Raw genomic sequence first — 17,896 nt, forward strand, 5'->3', positions numbered from 1 at the left:
AAAATGGGGAGTGGAGGGTACTTTGCATGCCACCTTGAGCTCCCCGGAGGAAAAGTGGGATAGAAATGTAATGAGAATGATGACAATGATTATCTTATCGTCATCATTCTTATTGTTCAACTTGCAATTCAGGGGACAGAATACCGAAAATTCTGTTCTACTGCAGTCTATCGCTTCCAGAAACAGTTACCCTATTTCAGAAAGTTAAAGATTCTCCCACAGATGAATTGCATGTTACCTTCCATCGTAATACTGTAGAAGCATTACAGGCACTCACAGTTTCTGGCATGTGCAATGAAACTCTACCACCAGATGGCTCTACAGGCTAATTCCTAGAGAAACACATTTGGTTTTACGTTCATCATCCTCCTACCATGATTTTTCCCTGCTCTAGAACTCTGAGTCAGCCATTCAATTTTAAGAGGGGGCTTAAAAAAATAAAAAAGAGGGCATGCCAAAGAGCCAGTGCCATGGGTTCTGCAAACCAAGAGAGAGGTGAGCAGTGATTCCTGAATTGCAGGGGGTTGGACTAGATGATCCTTGGGATCCCTTCCAACTCTACTATTCTCTGAGAGGCAAAGGGATCTTTAACGCCTCCTACCCCAGCTTGTGAACAACAAACAAGGGATTAAGCAGAGGTATGATTTTTTGACTTATGTATGAGAGCCGAACAGGCGTCAAAAGCAAACTGCTGGTCTTCGCGGGGTGCGTGTACTCTGGTCTGACAAATTGCAAATAAATATTTTAAAGTAAATAAACTGATCCATAGACGTGTCTTTAAACCTGTGCTGTGAATTTTGTCCACCTGGTCACCCCTATTAGGATGTTTTCATATCAGATACACATTACTGAACTTGGAAATGGCAACTGCACTTACTGGGTGGGGTAGACCCCACAACTGGCACCTCTTTCTCTCCCCGTACCCTGATCTCACTTCAGTGTAGGGATGGTGGGGGAGGGGGGAGAAATTCAATTCAGTTCGCATTGATAAGCAAACCTACCTACCGTATTTTTCGTCCCATAGGACACTCCGTCCCATAGGACGCACCTAGTTTTTTGGGGGGGAAATAAAGGGAATTTCCCCCCCTTTATTTCCCCCCCAAACCAAGTTGGGGAACAGCGGTATGGTGGTGATCCGCCTTCCCGCTGTCCCCCGAGCTTGTGGGGCTGGCTGATGTCTGCCCGGCGCGAGGGGCACTCTGCTTCAGGGCACACCGAGCGCCGGGCGAAGGGCTGCTATCTGCAGCGTGGGGAGCCCTGCGGGAACTCCCATGGGCTCCCCAGGCTTGCGGATAGCTTCAGCGAAAGCCTGTATTCGCCCCATAGGACGCACACAGATTTCCCCTTCATTTTTGGTGGGGGAAAAGTGCGTCCTATAGGGCGAAAAATACGGTAATTCATGTTTTGCAAAACAATGTGCAAACTGAAACACAGCCATCCTTTCGCATTTACACTTTTTCAGATTTTGCAACACAGTTCTCCTGCCCAGGAATTTGCTCCCCCCCCCCAAAAAAATGCATACACTCGGGTGAAGCGTGCATAACATGGCACATATTGGTGAAAATAGCATTGAAACATACATTACATTGGGAAAACTGCTTTGCAAACATGTGGCAAAATTGCATGCAAATTTAGAAGAAATTTGGGGGTGTTATTGGGTTATTGTTTTCGTTTTGTTCTTATATATTGTGATCTTTTCTGTGAACCACCCTGAGACCTCTGGGTATAGGGCAGTATATAAATTCAATAAATAAATAAAACTAAAATAAATAAAAATGTTTAAAACGTTGAATTTTCACAAGGACTTTTTTTATTTAAAAAATCACAAACTGATGTAGGAATGTGGAGAACGGAACATAAGATTGGAAAGCGGGGGGGGGGATGAGAAAGTGACAGAAACAAAAATCACATGTCCTTACTTCAATGTAGCAGCTGTCGGGACTCTCTCGATAGGCAGAGGCGATGCTAGCTTGAACCGCTTGGATCCACGCCTGGCGCAGTTTCTCTGAATCGGCCTGCAGCATGCAGCTCCTGAAAGGGAAGTTGGGGTTGGACTAGATGACCCTTGTGGTCCCTTCCCACGCTACCATTCTATGATTCTAGTCGAAAGAGCAGGGTGTGCTTAAGCCTGGAGGAGGAGACTGAGAGTGGACATGAACAAGCCCTCTTCAAATACCTGAAGGGCTGTTGCAGAGAACCAGTGCGGGGTCTGGGAGAACAGGGTTCAAACTTCCTCAGAGGACAGACGGAAAATAAATGACACACATAAATAAACAACCAAAAAAGGTCTGTTGTTAATACACCATGAGGGCGGCAGCTGGCTGTTCCTGATGCACACATGCCTTGGAAAGATCAACTTCCCCATTGTGTGACGGAACATCAAGCCAAGGAATTAAAACACTGACTACCCAAAACGTTTATATGGGAATGGAACAGGGACAGTGCTTGGTAATGGAATCTGGTGCGTGGACCATCCTGAATTGGACCATTTATCCAATCTGGGTCATAATCCGCTCCCGGACTGGATCAGGAGAGTCCACTTTGGAACCTGAGTAGACATTGCGTCTTGCTTGTGGGCTTCTTGCAGGCATCTGATTGGCCACTGTGAGAACAGGATATGGGACCAGATTGGCCTTTGCTTTGGGCCTTTTATAAAAGCTCCCCTAAATTTTATAAACATGCAGATCTGTTAAAATGGGCCACACAGCACCTAAGTAAACAATGGACTCTGCTACTGAAAGATGTAGTGATGGCCACCAGATTTGGGTGGGGGGTATAAATAATAAAATTATTATTATCATTATTATTATTACCAGCTTGGATAGCTTTAAAAGAGGAGGAGAAAAATTCATGGAGGAGAGGGCTATTAATGGCTACTAGCCACAATTAAAAGAGTGCTGTTACAGACTTCCCTTTGGGGAATCTGGTTGGCCACTGTGAGAACAGGAAGCTGGACAAGAAGGGGCCCTTGGCCTGATCCTGCAGGCTCTTCTGATCTTGCTCTATGCTTCGCATACAGAAGGTTCCGGCATCTGCCGGCAGGTCTGGGAGAGAACCCTGTCTAAAATCCCAGAGAGCCTTTCAGTGTAAAGAACACTGACCTTTGTGGGCCAATGTTCTCACGGGGCCTAAGGCGCTTCCTGTGTGATGGCGCTATAGAAATAAAGGTAAAGGTAAAGGGACCCCTGACCATTAGGTCCAGTCATGGCCGACTCTGAGGTTGCGGCGCTCATCTCGCTTTATTGGCCGAGGCTTCCAGGTCATGTGGCCAGCATGACTGAGCCGCTTCTGGCGAACCAGAGCAGTACTCGGAAACGCCACTTACCTTCCCGCCGGAGCGGTACCTATTTATCTACTTGCACTTTGTGCTTTCGAACTGCTAGGTTGGCAGGAGCTATAGAAATAGAATAGTAATAATACAGTTGTACTTTGGAAGTTGAACGGAATCCATTCCAGAAGTCCATTTGACTTCCAAAACGTTCGGAAACCAAAGTGCGGCTTCTGATTGGCTGCAAGAAGCTCCTGCAGCCAATCGGAAGCCACGGAAGCCCCGTCGGACGTTCGGCTTCCAAAAATAGTTCGCAAACCGGAAAGAGTCACTTCCGGGTTTGCAGCGTTCGGGAGCCAAAACGTTCAAGAACTAAGCTGTTCGGAAACCAAGGTACGACTGTAATTATAATGCACTGGAAAAGAAAGAAAGAGGAGACTTGCACAACGTACTTAGTGGGGGAGACGACTTCAAAGCAAAACCTCCGCTCGATGTCTTCGCAGGGCTTGACGGTGCAAAGCCTGAGGTCCTCCACCACCACCGTGAGGACATCCTGAACAGACAAAAATGAAACAAGCGAGTCAGTGGCATTGCAGTGTCCCACCTGCGGCTGCAAATACGCAACTGTGTGGAAATGGTTGCGTTTTATAAGCTGTCTTGGTTTTCCTTGAGCTTCCAGAATCCTTTCCAGACAGAGGGCCTTATTCCCTTCTGGAGGTGGGGGTCCCTACATGCCAGGGGTGGGCGGGGCAAGAGGCAAAAGTGGGTGGAGCAATGTACCTTTGTACAGGTGGCTAGTTTCTAAACACACACACACACACCTCTATCTTCTGCCTAGGCAAGCGAGAGAAATGATCAGAGTTCACGGACACATTCCAGGCAAGGGAAAACACGGACAGTGAGGGCTGTGGCCTAGGGAGATTTGCGAGAAATACAGATAAGGACTCCCTCAGCAAAGGAGACAATAAAAGCTGAGTTTTCCATTTTTCTGAAAAGAATGAGCTGGGGTTCAAAGCACATGCTGTTTGCTTTGGGGAGAACTGATGCTGCTACCATTTTTATTACCTGGCCTGAGGCTTCCACAAAAGACAAGGGATACACTCCCCCAATGAATAAGATATGGTTTTTTTTAAGTGTATGCTGCCCGGGGCTTCTCAGAAAGGGGTAGCCACAAATGCGAACAGTTATAGTAAGGCTGTTGGAAGATTTGCCTTAAAAAATATTATTTTCATTTTGGCCCTAATTTACGTGGCATGCATAGGGGTAAAGCATAACCATTAGATTCTACTCTGGAACATTTGGAAGACACCAAAACTGAATTATTATTGCGATTGTTATTATTAGATATATTACCCACCCAGGTCACCAGCAGGTTCCAGGTTTACAACTAAAATTCAGTATTAAAAGCAGTCAAGACTAATCACAGTCAAAAGAATAGGACGGGTCCCTCAAAACACACACGTCAGGCATCAAAGGCCAGGGTGAAGTGGGGCATCTTCAACAATTGCCAAAAGCTGTATGGTGAAGAAGCCAGAAGCACCCTCTGGGGGGAATCTCACCCACCCGACTCTTCTCTGTGCATGTACGGTGTGGGTTGCAGAACCAAAAATTAAAATGGATTCTGCCACTGGCTCTGAACACATGTAGTGTGGAGACATTCAGTCTGTCTGATCTCTCGTCCTAGTCCGCATAGGATGGCTCGACAATCCCCTGAACAGTAAGACATCAAGAGAAGCCAGCTAATCCACTAATGTCATCAGAGGCAACCTGGCTGACCTTTAGCTTCTTCTGGTAGACCAGCTGGCTGTTCTGTATGGAGAACCATCTCCTGAGGAAGAGAAAAAGAAAAAGAGAAAGAGGGAGAGAATTGAGAAAGGGTGTGAGGATAAATTTTATTTATTTATTTGTTTGTTTGTTTGTTTGTTTGTTACATTGATATATTCCAGCTTTTCCTCCAGGGAGTTCAAAGTTGGAATTCAATGGAACAGAATATTCTGCACCATAAATTGTAAGCTGTAGAAATCAAAATCAAAATCAAAATTAAAATTATTAAAATTAAAATATTAAAATTAAAATATTAAAATTAAAATATTAAAATTAAAATTATTTTCGTGGAAGAAAGGGGGGATAGAAATACAATTAAATCCTCCTCCCAACATTCCTATCCTCCTTTTCCCCTGGAGAGCTCAAAGTGGCAGTACACAGTTCCTTCCCCTCCCCATTTTATCTTCCCAACAACCCTATGAGGTAGGTTAAGCTGAGAGACTGTGGCTTTGCAGTGAGTGGAGATTCAAACCCTGGTTCCTCAGATCCTAGTTCGACACTCTAACCACTACGCAACCACAAAAGTCTCTCCCTCCCCCCCCCCTCTCGCGGTCATGGCTTTTCTGGAAACACACTGATCCCAACGTACCGGTTCCAGGTCTTGAACGCGTTGCTCGCTCTCTTGAAGAGGTACCCTTCCATCACCACCCCATTGGGGGCATCGACGTTGAATTCCACTTTGGAGTCATCATAGGAGAAGTCCTATAAGCCCAAGGCAAGCAGAGATGTGCCATCAACAGGGATGAGTGAATCTGTCAGTTTTCATTTCTCTCCGTTCCTCCTTTTTTCCACTCTTCAGCTTGCCATACATACACATCAGTTTGTGACTTGCTTTTTAAAAGACAAGTCCTCATGAAAATTCAGCGGCCTCTTACCTCATATTTCTCCTACGAGATGCATCTTTGCATGCGATTCTGCCTAATTTGCCCAAAGCAATTTCCCCTAATAATACTGGGCTGCCTGCACTCTTTACGCCTCGTGTGTGCATTTCAAAGCATACGACTTGGCTTGAGAACTGCACTGCAAAGGTTGGAGAAGTGTGATTCTTGAAGGATTATGGTTCACTTCTTCCCAATCTCTACATGTGGCCCTCCTATATTTTAAGGGAAGGGTTCCAGATCAGCGCCAGTGCATTTGCTCTGTGTTGTTGCTGTTAAAATTTCTATACCACCCTAAATCCGCAGGTCTCAGGGTGCGTCGGAAAGTCTCAGATTCACTCCCAGGTGGGGCTGGGAGAGATTCCTGCCCGAAACCCTGAAGAGTCACTGCCAGTCAGTGTTCTTCAACCTCGGTTTCTCATATGTTATTGGACTACAACTTCCATCATCCACAACCAGCTTAGCTAGAGATGATGGGATCTGTAGTCCACCCGTACGTAGGGACTCAAGTTTGAAGAACACTACAGTGGTACCTCAGGTGAAGAACTTAATTTGTTCTGGAGGTCCATTTGTAACCTGAAACTGTTATTAACCTGAGGTCCCACTTTAGGTAATGGGGCCTCCCACCGCCACACAATTTCTGTTCTCATCCTGAAGCAAAGTTCTTAACCCGAAGTACTATTTCTGGGTTTGCGGAGTCTGTAAACTGAAGCATCTGTGAACTGAAGCGTCTGTAACCTGAGGTACCTCTATAGTGTAAACGATACTGAGCCAGGTAGCCTGACTTGGGATAAGGCCACTTCCTCCATCCCTGTGAGCGGGAGAGGACGGGTGGTCAGGCTCTGGGCCTAGCCATTTCTCGATTGAGAAGCCAGCCGCTGAAGAAGTATTTTGAACTTGGAGCTTTATTCAAAGTTTTGGTGTTAGACATTGCACCACCGCCTCCCTTATCTGCGAAACAAATGCCACCATAGATGACGGGAGGAGGAGCACGGTGGGGGAGACTTATAGGCCAGGCCGGCTTCTGTTTAATTGGAAGCTCCCTGGCTCTAATTGAGCGCCAGGCTGTCTTTCTGAGGCCATGACTCATCCCACTGCATCCCTTCATCTCCTGTCCGCCTTCTTCCCTTTATTATGACACCTTCCTGGTGAGCCAGCATCCCCCAGCATGGAAATAACTCATCCTAATGAGAGTGAAGTGCATGTTGCCTAGCAACCAGGCTTCGCTGGGGCCTATAATGCGCCGAGCGGGCAAAAAGGCACTTAAGTTAATGGTTGCCGTTGCCTTGATATTTGTCATTCTCTGTGGTGCTGGGCCTTAAAAAAAAAATTAAGTAGTGTTGTGGGGATATAACACACCCTCCAATTCAAGAGCGAACAATGGGGTGGGGGATAATTGGTACTGTGAAGACCCAGCCTCAAATTGTTAGTCTTTATTATCTGGTGGCATTCACACCTTACATTTAAAGCATAGTGCTTTATCCTGGGAACTTTAGTTCACCCCTCACAGAGCTTGAATCCATCCCTGGCACCCTTAACAAGCTAGTTTCCAGGATTTTTTGTGGGGACGGGACCATATGCTTTAAATGTTTGGTGCAAGTTTGACCCCAGATGCAAAGCATGTTTCTGTTCTGCACTGCAAATTAAACTAGTTCAAAAGCATTTCCCTCTCTGCAGGGAACTATAGTTTTGGGGTTTCTTCTGACAGGATTGTCTGCACGCGTGTCAAAACTGCAGCACTCAGAATCCTTTGGGAAAGCCGCCATTAATCCATGCAAATTAATAGGCAATTAATGTGGCTCGAATTATGACTCTAGTTCTTTATTTAAAATCTTATGTTTACATCCTCCCAAACCCAGACCAGGCTTACAGTCCTTCGGACCAGACCCCTAAATATTTTGAGGCTGATCTTCCAAGTCATCTCAAGGCAGATTCCATACAACACCACAGAACAAAATTTCCGCAAAATTGTGCAAGTTAAAACCTCCATCGTAGCTCTACGAACATTTCAACCAGGTCAACAGCAATACCTATAAATGCCTTTTGAAGCAAAGACTGCCGAAAGTGGAACAGATTGTCTTGGATGTTGGTAAACTCTTGTTCATTAGAGGCTTTTGAACAGAGGAGGAAGGCAAGTGAGGACTTGTAAGAATATAAGAGCCCGGCTGCTGGATCAGGCCAAAGGCCCATCCAGCCCAGCCTCTGTTGTCACAGTGGCCAACCAGATAGAATCATGGAGGCTAGAACACCAATTAATAACAATCACAGAATTGTCAAGTTGGAAGGGACCCTGAGTGTCATCTTGTTCAACCCCCTGCAATGCAGGAATATATGCAGCTGCCCCATTTGGGGATCTAACCTGCAACCTTGGCATTATCAGCACCAAACTCTAACCAACTGAGCTATCAAGAGCCTGGGTAGCTCAGTTGGTTAGAGTGTGGTGCTGATAATGCCAAGGTTGCAGGTCAGATCCCCAAATGGGGGCAGCTGCATATATCTTTGGGGAGCCCAGAACACCCCTCTCCCCACTTTTGATTCCCAGTAACTGGTATTCATAGGTGCTATTGCCTGAAACATAGAGGCAGTGCATGTCCCTTGTGGCTGGTAGCCATTGATAGCCATGAACCTGTCTAAAATCCATTCAATGCCATCCTAGTCGGTGGCCATCACTTCATTGGATGTTCCCCCCAATTTCTAGTGTTATGAGAGAGGGAGGAAAACATCTCCCTACTCACTTTCTTCACACTGGGTGCCAGTCAACTTAAAACAACTCATCATGCGGTATAAACTGTTCTTGGACTGTAGGTAAGGGACCACCCGACTGAATGCTCTTTGGTAACAAACTCATTAGGAAAAAGCAAGCATCAAACATGTCAGACAGAGAGAAGAAAGGGGGCAGGCTTGCTGGCAGCTCAATGCTTGCAATGCTGGTGGGGGTTGAAAAAGAATGCAATGGAGGAAACACACAGAGGAGGAGATCGGAGCAGAGACGGTGAGGACTAGAATCTTGAAATTGATTGTGAAAGTATGGCAGAGAGCCAACGTTGGGAGTGGGAGAGAGTGGTGGTGGTGGGGATGATCAGTAGTGACTGGAGAAAACTGATGAAAGTGGAGGTCCAAGCTGAAATCTTTGATGTGGAGAAGGACCAAAGATTCAATACTGCAAAGCTGAGGCTTAAAGAAAGCAGGCTGCCATCTAGAAAACACAGTCAGAATCTCCTGCCAAATGCCCAGCTGTCATCTGTCCTTGCTTTCATGTCATACCAATAAATGTCATGCCAGCACGCGCACACACACACACACACACACACACACACACACAGAGAGAGAGAGAGAGAGAGAGAGAGAGAGAGAGAGAGAGACACTTTCTCTCCTCCAGGCGATCTCCGCTTTCCCCTTTTCCATACTGATTTGAATTCATATATCCAAGGGTGCCTAGCCAAGCAATGAAAGCTTTATTCTTATTATTAAAAGAGCCACTGGACAATGGTTTCCTTGGGAACCCTGAATGCCCCCTACAAAGAGGCACCAAATTCCCAAAGAGGCGAGCAAGTGGCTCCTTCCCACTGTTGGGATGGAGATGGTTTTGGTGCCTGCCCTGCTTTCAAAATACAGCTACTTTCAAACTGGCCAATGATGAAGCAGGAAACGAAACCAAATAACAGAGGCACAAATCGCCTGCAATGGGGATATTTAAAAGGTTCACCATTCTGTATTTCAAATGCAGGCAGTGGAGAACCAGAACTCTTCGCCAATGCATTGCTAGGGTCAAACAAAATAAACAAAGCAATCAAATAAGTCCTGGAGCAACTGATGCTTTTTTGTGGGTTGGAGTGCTCAAATATTTTGGGGTGTGTGTACCTCTTATCACTTAGCCACCTGCCATTTTGATGTTTGTTTGTTTTTTGTTTGTTTTTTTACAGAAATCACATAGTGTTTGTTTGTTTTTCCAATTGAAATAAACAGAAAAAGGCTTTAAATCAACAAAGTGCCTTAGTACAACTATATACCATTTTTAGAAGGCCATTGGGGTTAGGTGGTGGGGTGAGAGAGGTCATTTGGTTAAGTCTAGGGACAGAATAGGGGAAATTGTGGATTTCCTCAAAGACCTCCCTTGGGGTCTCAAATTTCAGTGGCATCTTGAACTATGTGAAAATCCGGTCCACACCCCCCCCCCCATTCCAAATCATAGTCATAGAACATTGGAAGCCTCCTTTCAAAGAGCCAGACTGTGGGTCCATCTACCTCAAGGGTCAGGAAACTTTTTAAGCAGGGGGCCGGTCCACTGTCCCTCAGACCTTGTGTGGAGGCCAAACTATATTGGGGGGGGGTAATGAACAAATTCCCACAAATAACCAAGAGATGCATTTTAAATAAAAACACACATTCTACTCATGTAAAAACACCAGGCAGGCCCCACAAATAACCCAGAGATGCATTTTAAATAAAAGCACACATTCTACTCATGTAAAAACATGCTGATTCCCGGACCATCCATGGGCTGGATTTAGAAGGCGATTGGGCCAGATCCGGCCCCCAAGCCTTAGTTTGCCTACCCATGATCTACCTCAATATTATCTATGCTAATTAACAGAGGGTTTCCAGGATTTCAGACAGGGAGACTCTCCCAGCTGCACCAGGAAATGCCAGGGATTGAACCTGTGACCTTGTGCATGCAAGGCAAATGCCCTACCACTGAGCTATGGCCCCTTCATTGAAAGGGAACTTGAGCACAATTAGAACATTGGTAGAGTGGTGTCCTATGCAGAACTGGTATCTATCAACTGTCATGAGCTTTAGTGATAACACTTTCCTTGAGGAGCTCATAGACCCTTTTAATTCAACTTTAAAAGACAGGAACAGAATGCTGGGTTAATTCACACCAGGGGTCACCAAACTTTTTCAGCAGGGGGCCGGTCCACTGTCCCTCAGACCTTGTGGGGGGCCGGACTATATATTGGGGCGGGGGGGGGGGGAATGAACGAATTCCTATGCGCCACAAATAACCCAGTGATGCATTTTAAATAAAAGGACACATTCTACTCATGTAAAGACGTGCTGATTCCTGGACTGTCCATGGGCCAGCTTTAGAAGGCAATTGGGCCGGATCCAGCCCCCGAGCCTACCCACAATTCACACCTCCCTTACTTTAAACTGCTGTACTAGGATTAAGTAGCTATTAAGTTCTTAGAGAATCTCCTTTGCATATGGAAGTTCCCAGATCCAAACCCCCCACCACCACCTCCAGGTAAGGCTGGGACAGAACTCCATAGAACTGCTGCCACTCAGTGTGGACAATACTGAGCTAGATGGACCAGCGGTCTGACTCGGTGCAAGGCAGCTTCCTATATTTCACTGCATTGTGGTCATTTAGACTCACCAATACCTTTCCACATGCTTCAGTCTGCTAACTGGTATAAGTGTTAACGGTGTAATTGCCTTGTGGGTGAAACCCTCGCCTTAAAACATCACCACATGCAGGAAGGAGTGGATAAACTCCAGAACTACTGACCCTTTGAAAAATGCATGAACTAGCTAGTGTAAGAAGGTGAAGAGGCAGCAGCTTCTGAAGTCCCTCTCTCCCTCTCTTCCCATTCCGCGTGGCATCTACCACAATCCTAAACATTGGATGTGGCAGGTCAGCTCATCAACTGCATATGTGAAGTCATCCGTGCATGAAGAGAAAGTAGCCGATCACATTCAATAAGGATTATGGCTGGGGTTTTTTCCTCTGTTTTTCTGTTGCATGAAGCATAAAGACAAGCTAAGACAAGAAAGGGGCAATCTGTAGTCTTTAGGTCTTCTGGAGGCCAGTTGCAGAGAGCATACTGGATCCCTCCATTCTGTATAGCTCTCTCTCCCCCTGTCTCTCATGGAATCATAGAATTGTAGAGTCAGAAGGGTCCCTGAGGATCATATAGTGCAATGCAGGAATTATGCAGCAGTCCCATAAAGGGATTGAACTCGCAACCTTGGCATTATCAGCACCACAGTCTAACCAACTGAGCAATCCCTTGCAGGCACAACTTATAAAACTGACAGGATCATGGACTATAAAATTTCAGGATATGGGTGGGAGATGCAAAATTTCATCAGGCATTGCCCTTGGGCATTCACAGTTACCTTTACACCCATAAGGACTAGAACCTTGAGTTTTGTTTTTAAGGAGAGCTGAAATTATCAGGTACTGAAAATTGGACCAAGTGCCAAATTTTGTGCTTGAACAGTGCAATCCTGAGATTGAGGAATATCACAATCCTTCTCTGACATGCGATCTGTCGCACATTGATCTTGCTGCTGCATCTGCACTGAAAACATCTGCCATTATTTTATTGAAGCTACATACCTTCTACCCTGAGCAATCCAACTGAGTTGTTCTTATTCTGGTTCATTTGGATAACTGATTTTGCCTTGCTTTAAATTGTGCATCTTGGCATATAATTTTAAATGAAACTCACTATAGGTTGTATCCAATGCTAGTCGTGCTCAGAGTAGACCCCCTGAAGTTAATGAATGTGAGTAGAACTTAGCTGGTTACAACCATGTATATGTGTGTATGTGTGTGTGTGTGCGCGCGCACACACACACACACACACACACCCAACTTCTACATGTGTAACATTCATCAGCAGTGCCACAGGTTCCACGACCCTGGCTTAGGGAAAGGCTGCTGCTCACTGACACAACACAGAAGGTCCCTCGCTCGGTTCCCAGAATCTGTAATTGCAAAAAAATCCTTCACCCAGGAATGCTGTTGTTCCAAAAATATCACAGCTCACTCTACTCGAGGCAGAAGATTCAGCTCACCCCTTCTACACCCTTCCTGCTTCAGAAGACGACTCTCCCATCACCCTCAGACTCTAGAGAGGACTGCCCTGTGGCTTCTCTTGCTCCACAGCCAAGCAGGAGCAAATGAATGCAGTATCACTGTAGAGATCACAAATCGCTCTCCCAAGCTGGAAGCCACACTGGAGAGCCAAGCCAGGCCGTCTTTTCCCAAGCAAACTCCAGCCCTTTGCTGAGACAACATCTTTCTCTGGCTCAGCTAGCAGAAGGCACTCGGAGCTATCCATGGTGCTGGCCGCTGCTAAGCCAGTAGCAATCCAGCTTGCTCCAGCCTCACTCAACCCACCTGGCAATACTTCCAGCCTGCCTGACGCTGACCTGACCTACTTGGCTGCACCTGAGTGACTTCAACCTGAAGCTTCCCAACTCAACTCACCTCTTCTATTGTGGATCCACGAGTCCAAACGAAACAGGATATGTATTAGGTGATAAAGAAGGGGAAAAACACTCACTTGTGACCATTGAAAGCCACTGATTGTTTGCATACCCTAGGTTCCTTTTGGAAGGAAGGGTGAGATAGAAATGTAATTGCAAATAAATAAACCTCTATGCGAAAGGGGCTTCTTTAGCTGTGATTCCTGAATACTAGGGGTTTGGACTACCTGACTCTTAAGGATCCCTTCCAATTTTATTATTCTGAATCAGAATGAATTGCTTCCAGCTTTCCTAGAGGCTTTCTATTCTATAAATTTACTACTGGGCATTCACACACTTTCTCTCTGGGATCACATGAGTATGTGAACAGAAATACAATCCCATCGGTACAGCAGAGTTATTTCTGCAAAAGCCAGCCATCCTACAGACACACACAGGGAGACACATGTGCACACAGGCTTTTCCACATGCCTGCTTGTTCAGCCACATGGACCAAGCAGGGATGACATAATCCATTGTGCTTTTGTTTCTTTCCCTTGAGGAATGATCACACACACACACGCACACACACATCCTATCCACATGCCTCGCTCAGTCCCGTTATCTGAAAAAAAGAGCTCCTTGCAGAACAATCTGGCGAAACACTCCATCTAGCTTGGTGCTGTCTGAGTTTTTTCATCGCACCTTTTAAAAATAAAAAGCGCTCTTCCACCTCCCCCCCCCCCATTTGCATCACCTTTGCAGCACAAAAATCAACGCCCACATCAGCGAGAATGTGTTTGGTGTAAACGTGTGATCGGAAAACAGAGAGAACCTGTTTTTGTTTTTAAAAAACTCCAACCAATCACACATTTGTCGTCGTGGGAGAGAGCCCACCTCCCTGCATCCCCCCTCCCAAGGCTGCAGCCAGAGACATTTTGTAGGAAATGCTACTCATCCAATTAAAGAAAGAAACAAAACCCTGCAAAAATTAAGGATTCTTAAGAATCTCGCCCTCAAACTCACAGCACGTGAAGCCACCTTATGCCGAATCAGAATACTGGTTTGATCCTGCTTAGAAACATACACTCTCCAAGGTCTTTCATAGACCCAATACCTTCTCCTTCATCAAACTCTTCTTCTTCTTCAGTGTGCAATGATCAAAAGACAGATCTCTGTCTGAAGGAGCTTACAGTCAAAAAAACCTGATGCAAGAAGGGGAAGCAGATGGGGACACCCACCCGAAATTTAATCTCCAGGTTTGTTAATCTACAGACCATTGCATTTCCCTTCCCTCCTGCTTCCCCATCTGTCAAGGGACCAGTGAGTTTTGCCTAAGGGTGGAGACAGACCTGGGTAATGGCTGGATTTTGAAAAAGGTTTTCAAGTATGTTGGGGAGGGGTCACCCTTGTAAGCTTCTTCTTCCCAGCAGGACAAGGTGCAACCTGAAATCAGCATAGCATCTAACAGGTCCTCCTTTGTTTTGTTTTGCTTCTCTTCATTCCATTTACATCCCACTTCCTCCAAGGAGCAAAAGGGTGTGATACACAGCTCTCTCTTTCCTCTCCATTTTAAATTCACAACAACCCTGCGAGGTAGGCTAGGAGACCCAAAGTCAACTGGTGAGTTTCATGGCTGAACTGGGATTTGGTCCCTGGTCTACCGGGTCCTAGGTGCTCTCACTAGTGTGGTGTAGTGGTTAAGAGCAGTGGACTCATAATCTGGTGAACCGGGTTCGATTCCCTGCTCCTCCACATGCAGCTGCTGGGTGACCTTGGACTAGTCACACTTCTTTGAAGTCTCTCAGCCTCACTCACCTCACAGTGTTTGTTGTGGGGGAAGAAGGGGAAAGGAGATTGTTAGCCGCTTTGAGACTCCTTAGGGTAGTGATAAAGCGGGATATCAAATCCAAACTCTTCTTCTTCACTACTACATCATACTGGTGAAGAATGCCTGCTATCTCTTTCCATGTTCCAGCTGAAGACTATGACCAGATGCAAACTCCCTTGCCTCTCTCTCTCTCTCTCTCTCTCTCTCTCTCTCTCTCTCTCTCTCTCTCTCACACACACACACACACACACACACGAAACACACATAGTGTTTGCCATTTAGCCTGACAAAAAATTCTGAGGAATCCAAAAAGCTTACACATTGATTTGGCACGCCCGATTTTGTGCCTGTATACAGAATATGTATGTTGGGTTCACAAGCCTGGAATCTTTGCCAGTGTCAATGGCAAGGACCTTCCACATTAAGAGCAGATCCACACCACAAGTTTGAAACCTGTCCAATGCACATTGAAAACATGTGACACTCCCCCCCCTCAAAAAAGAATAATAGGAACTGTAGTTTTCCCTTGTGGAACTATAATTTCCAAGCACCTTTAACAAATGAAAGTCCCCAGGTTTCTTTGGAGGTAGTCATGCGCTTTAGCAGAAGCAAAATTGGTTATGCATTCCCTGTGTGTTGGATGTTCTTTACATATATGGTGTGGATCTGCTTTAAAGGACAGGCCATAATTCATCAGCACAGCATGTGCTCTGCATGCTGAGAGTGCCAGGCTTGATCCCCAACCTCTCCAGCTAAAAGACAGCAGGTGATGGAAAAGGCAAGTTCATTCTTCAGCACATCCTGTTAAAGGATTTCAGTCAGTGTGACACAATGGTTAGAGCGCTGGACTAGGACCTGGGAGACCAGGGTTCAAATCCCCACTCAGCTAGTTTCTCATTCTCATCCTAACCTATCTCACAGGTGAAATGGGGAGAAGGAGAAGGATATATACCACTTTGAGCTCCTTGGTGGAGAGGTGGGATATATCAAATTAAATTAGCAGGCGATGGGGAAGGCCCTTCTCTGCTGCAGAGCTCCGGAGAGCCTCTGCCAGTCAGAGCAGGCAATACTGGATGAATAGTCTAACCTAGTATAACACGGCTCCCTATGTTTCGCATCTGAATACTGCGCATTTGCCACATCCGCTTCCAAAGCCCCAAAGGAATATTATAGCATCAAGTTACAAAAACACACACAAAGAGAGAGTCAATTGCAGCAACATACAGATCTGTCGTTTCTGGACAATGAAAGATTTAAAAGGGTGGATCCCGAACTCAGACTATGTAGATTCTATACAAAGCTGTAGAACTACAAACACCCAACTTGGTTTTGCTACATAACTAAGGGCCCGCCGATACCCAGGTTAATGTGGATCGTGAGCCTCTTTAATTCTCCCTCGTTCTCTTTCCATTGCTGCTGTCCCACACTCTCTAAGTCCACTTTCCCTATGCTCTGAAAATCCGAAAAGGAGAGCTACATCAGTTGCATAGGGAGCCTCCAGATTTAGGGAGAAGAAAGTGTGGGGTGGCAGCAGCAGCTAAGAGGAGAATGCGGCATGGACGAGGGGGGATTAAAGGAGGCTCAGGGGTTCGCCATCCCCATTAAGCCGAGCTATGGAAGGGTCCTAAAAGCTGAAGGTGTTGCCAACCCCCTACCCTCCTCCTTTTACAGCCCTCCGGCACCCTAACCCTCGCGACAAAGGGAAGGGAAGACAGCATCCAGTTGCATCCCAAAGCCCGGCTGCATCTCTGGAGTTCCGGAGAAACAGTCCCTTACCAGAAGGTACTCAAGTCTGCCGAAAATCTTCATGACCCCGTCGTTTCGGCTGTGCGCACAAATCTCTTTTCGGGACACTCTCCAGAGTGGCAGTGTTGTACGGCACACCTCGAGATCGGAGAGATGCTCTGCCCCCCTCACTGCCAACACACACACACACACACACACACACACACACACACTGCTTTTTTAACCCCTCCCACTCCCGTTTCGCTCTGCTAGGGCCCGGACCGCAGGGTTCTCTGTCTCCAGCCTGTGGACCACCTGCTCCATCCCTCCTCCTCTTCCCTCCCTCCCTCCCACTCTAAGGATAGTGGCTTCCCTTTCACAGCCGATCAGCTTAGCACAAGGGCTAATTATCATACAGCTGTCGCCTGGAGATGGAGGGGGTGCAGAGAAGATGCAGTGGGGTTTGACGGGGAGGGGGAAAACTCCACCGTGTGGCCTTTGACCCTGCTCTGGAGGGACTCGCCGAGCTTCTACAGAAGGCTACTTCCTACCAATATTGCCGTCCCTCCTGTCCCACCCTGTTGTCCACCAGCCCCCCAGCCCCCGTCCACCCACAGCAAACCCATTGGTGGGATGCCACCTGCGGAGACGGGGACCCCCTCCTTGGCCAAGCCAAAGCTCTGACTGCACCCTGTCGGAGGAGGACGATAAAGCAATGCGCCATATGGCCAGCCCGGTTAAGTTATTTATTTTCAAAGCCTCCCTCCTAAATCAACCTGACGGGCGCTGCCCCGGCGCACAGATACTCCCTCCTTGTTCCCACGCATTCACGAGCCAGGCAGTTCTCCAGCCATCCCAGAAGTCCTGGAAGAGGACCAGGCCCCTGTAGTGGAATGCGCCACCCATCAAATGGCATGGGGGGGGGGACGGTGGACGGATGACAGGACCCCCTTCCAGTAAACACTGGAGTTTTATTATGCAAATATATTTTTTCCCATCAGCTGTGTACCTTCCCGTTTCCTTTTATAATTTAATATTTAATTGCTGTCACCACTGCAAGTTCTTATGGCAACAGGCAGGTAAGAAATATAATATTATAACTAAATAAAAAATAGGCATTCGATACTGTTTTTCCGGCATCATCATTCCCTGCCCTCTCTCCCTTCGCTA

The 17,896-nt window shown here is 46.5% G+C and overlaps 1 protein-coding gene and 1 long non-coding RNA gene across 6 annotated transcripts in view; one reads left to right on the plus strand and one right to left on the minus strand.

Moving 5' to 3' along the window:
* Positions 1 to 17,896, minus strand: part of ACAP3 (ArfGAP with coiled-coil, ankyrin repeat and PH domains 3) — a 146,727-nt gene that overhangs the window by 32,963 nt on the left and 95,868 nt on the right. For all 5 annotated transcript variants that reach the window (XM_081923549.1, XM_081923548.1, XM_081923551.1 and 2 more), the window contains 4 exons: positions 5,682 to 5,794; positions 5,045 to 5,096; positions 3,721 to 3,821; positions 1,920 to 2,031 (listed from right to left, as the gene is read on the minus strand). In XM_081923549.1, coding sequence (XP_081779675.1) covers positions 1,920 to 2,031; positions 3,721 to 3,821; positions 5,045 to 5,096; positions 5,682 to 5,794 — 378 coding nt within the window. The remainder of the gene's footprint in view (positions 1 to 1,919; positions 2,032 to 3,720; positions 3,822 to 5,044; positions 5,097 to 5,681; positions 5,795 to 17,896) is intronic.
* On the plus strand, positions 5,066 to 16,762 carry LOC309377048. The gene is made up of 3 exons (XR_014171406.1): positions 5,066 to 5,147; positions 14,321 to 14,429; positions 16,673 to 16,762. It is a non-coding gene; the product is annotated as an uncharacterized lncRNA (long non-coding RNA).

Source organism: Podarcis melisellensis (genome assembly GCF_964234715.1).
Source record: "Podarcis melisellensis genome assembly, chromosome: 8".
NCBI lineage: Eukaryota > Metazoa > Chordata > Lepidosauria > Squamata > Lacertidae > Podarcis > Podarcis melisellensis.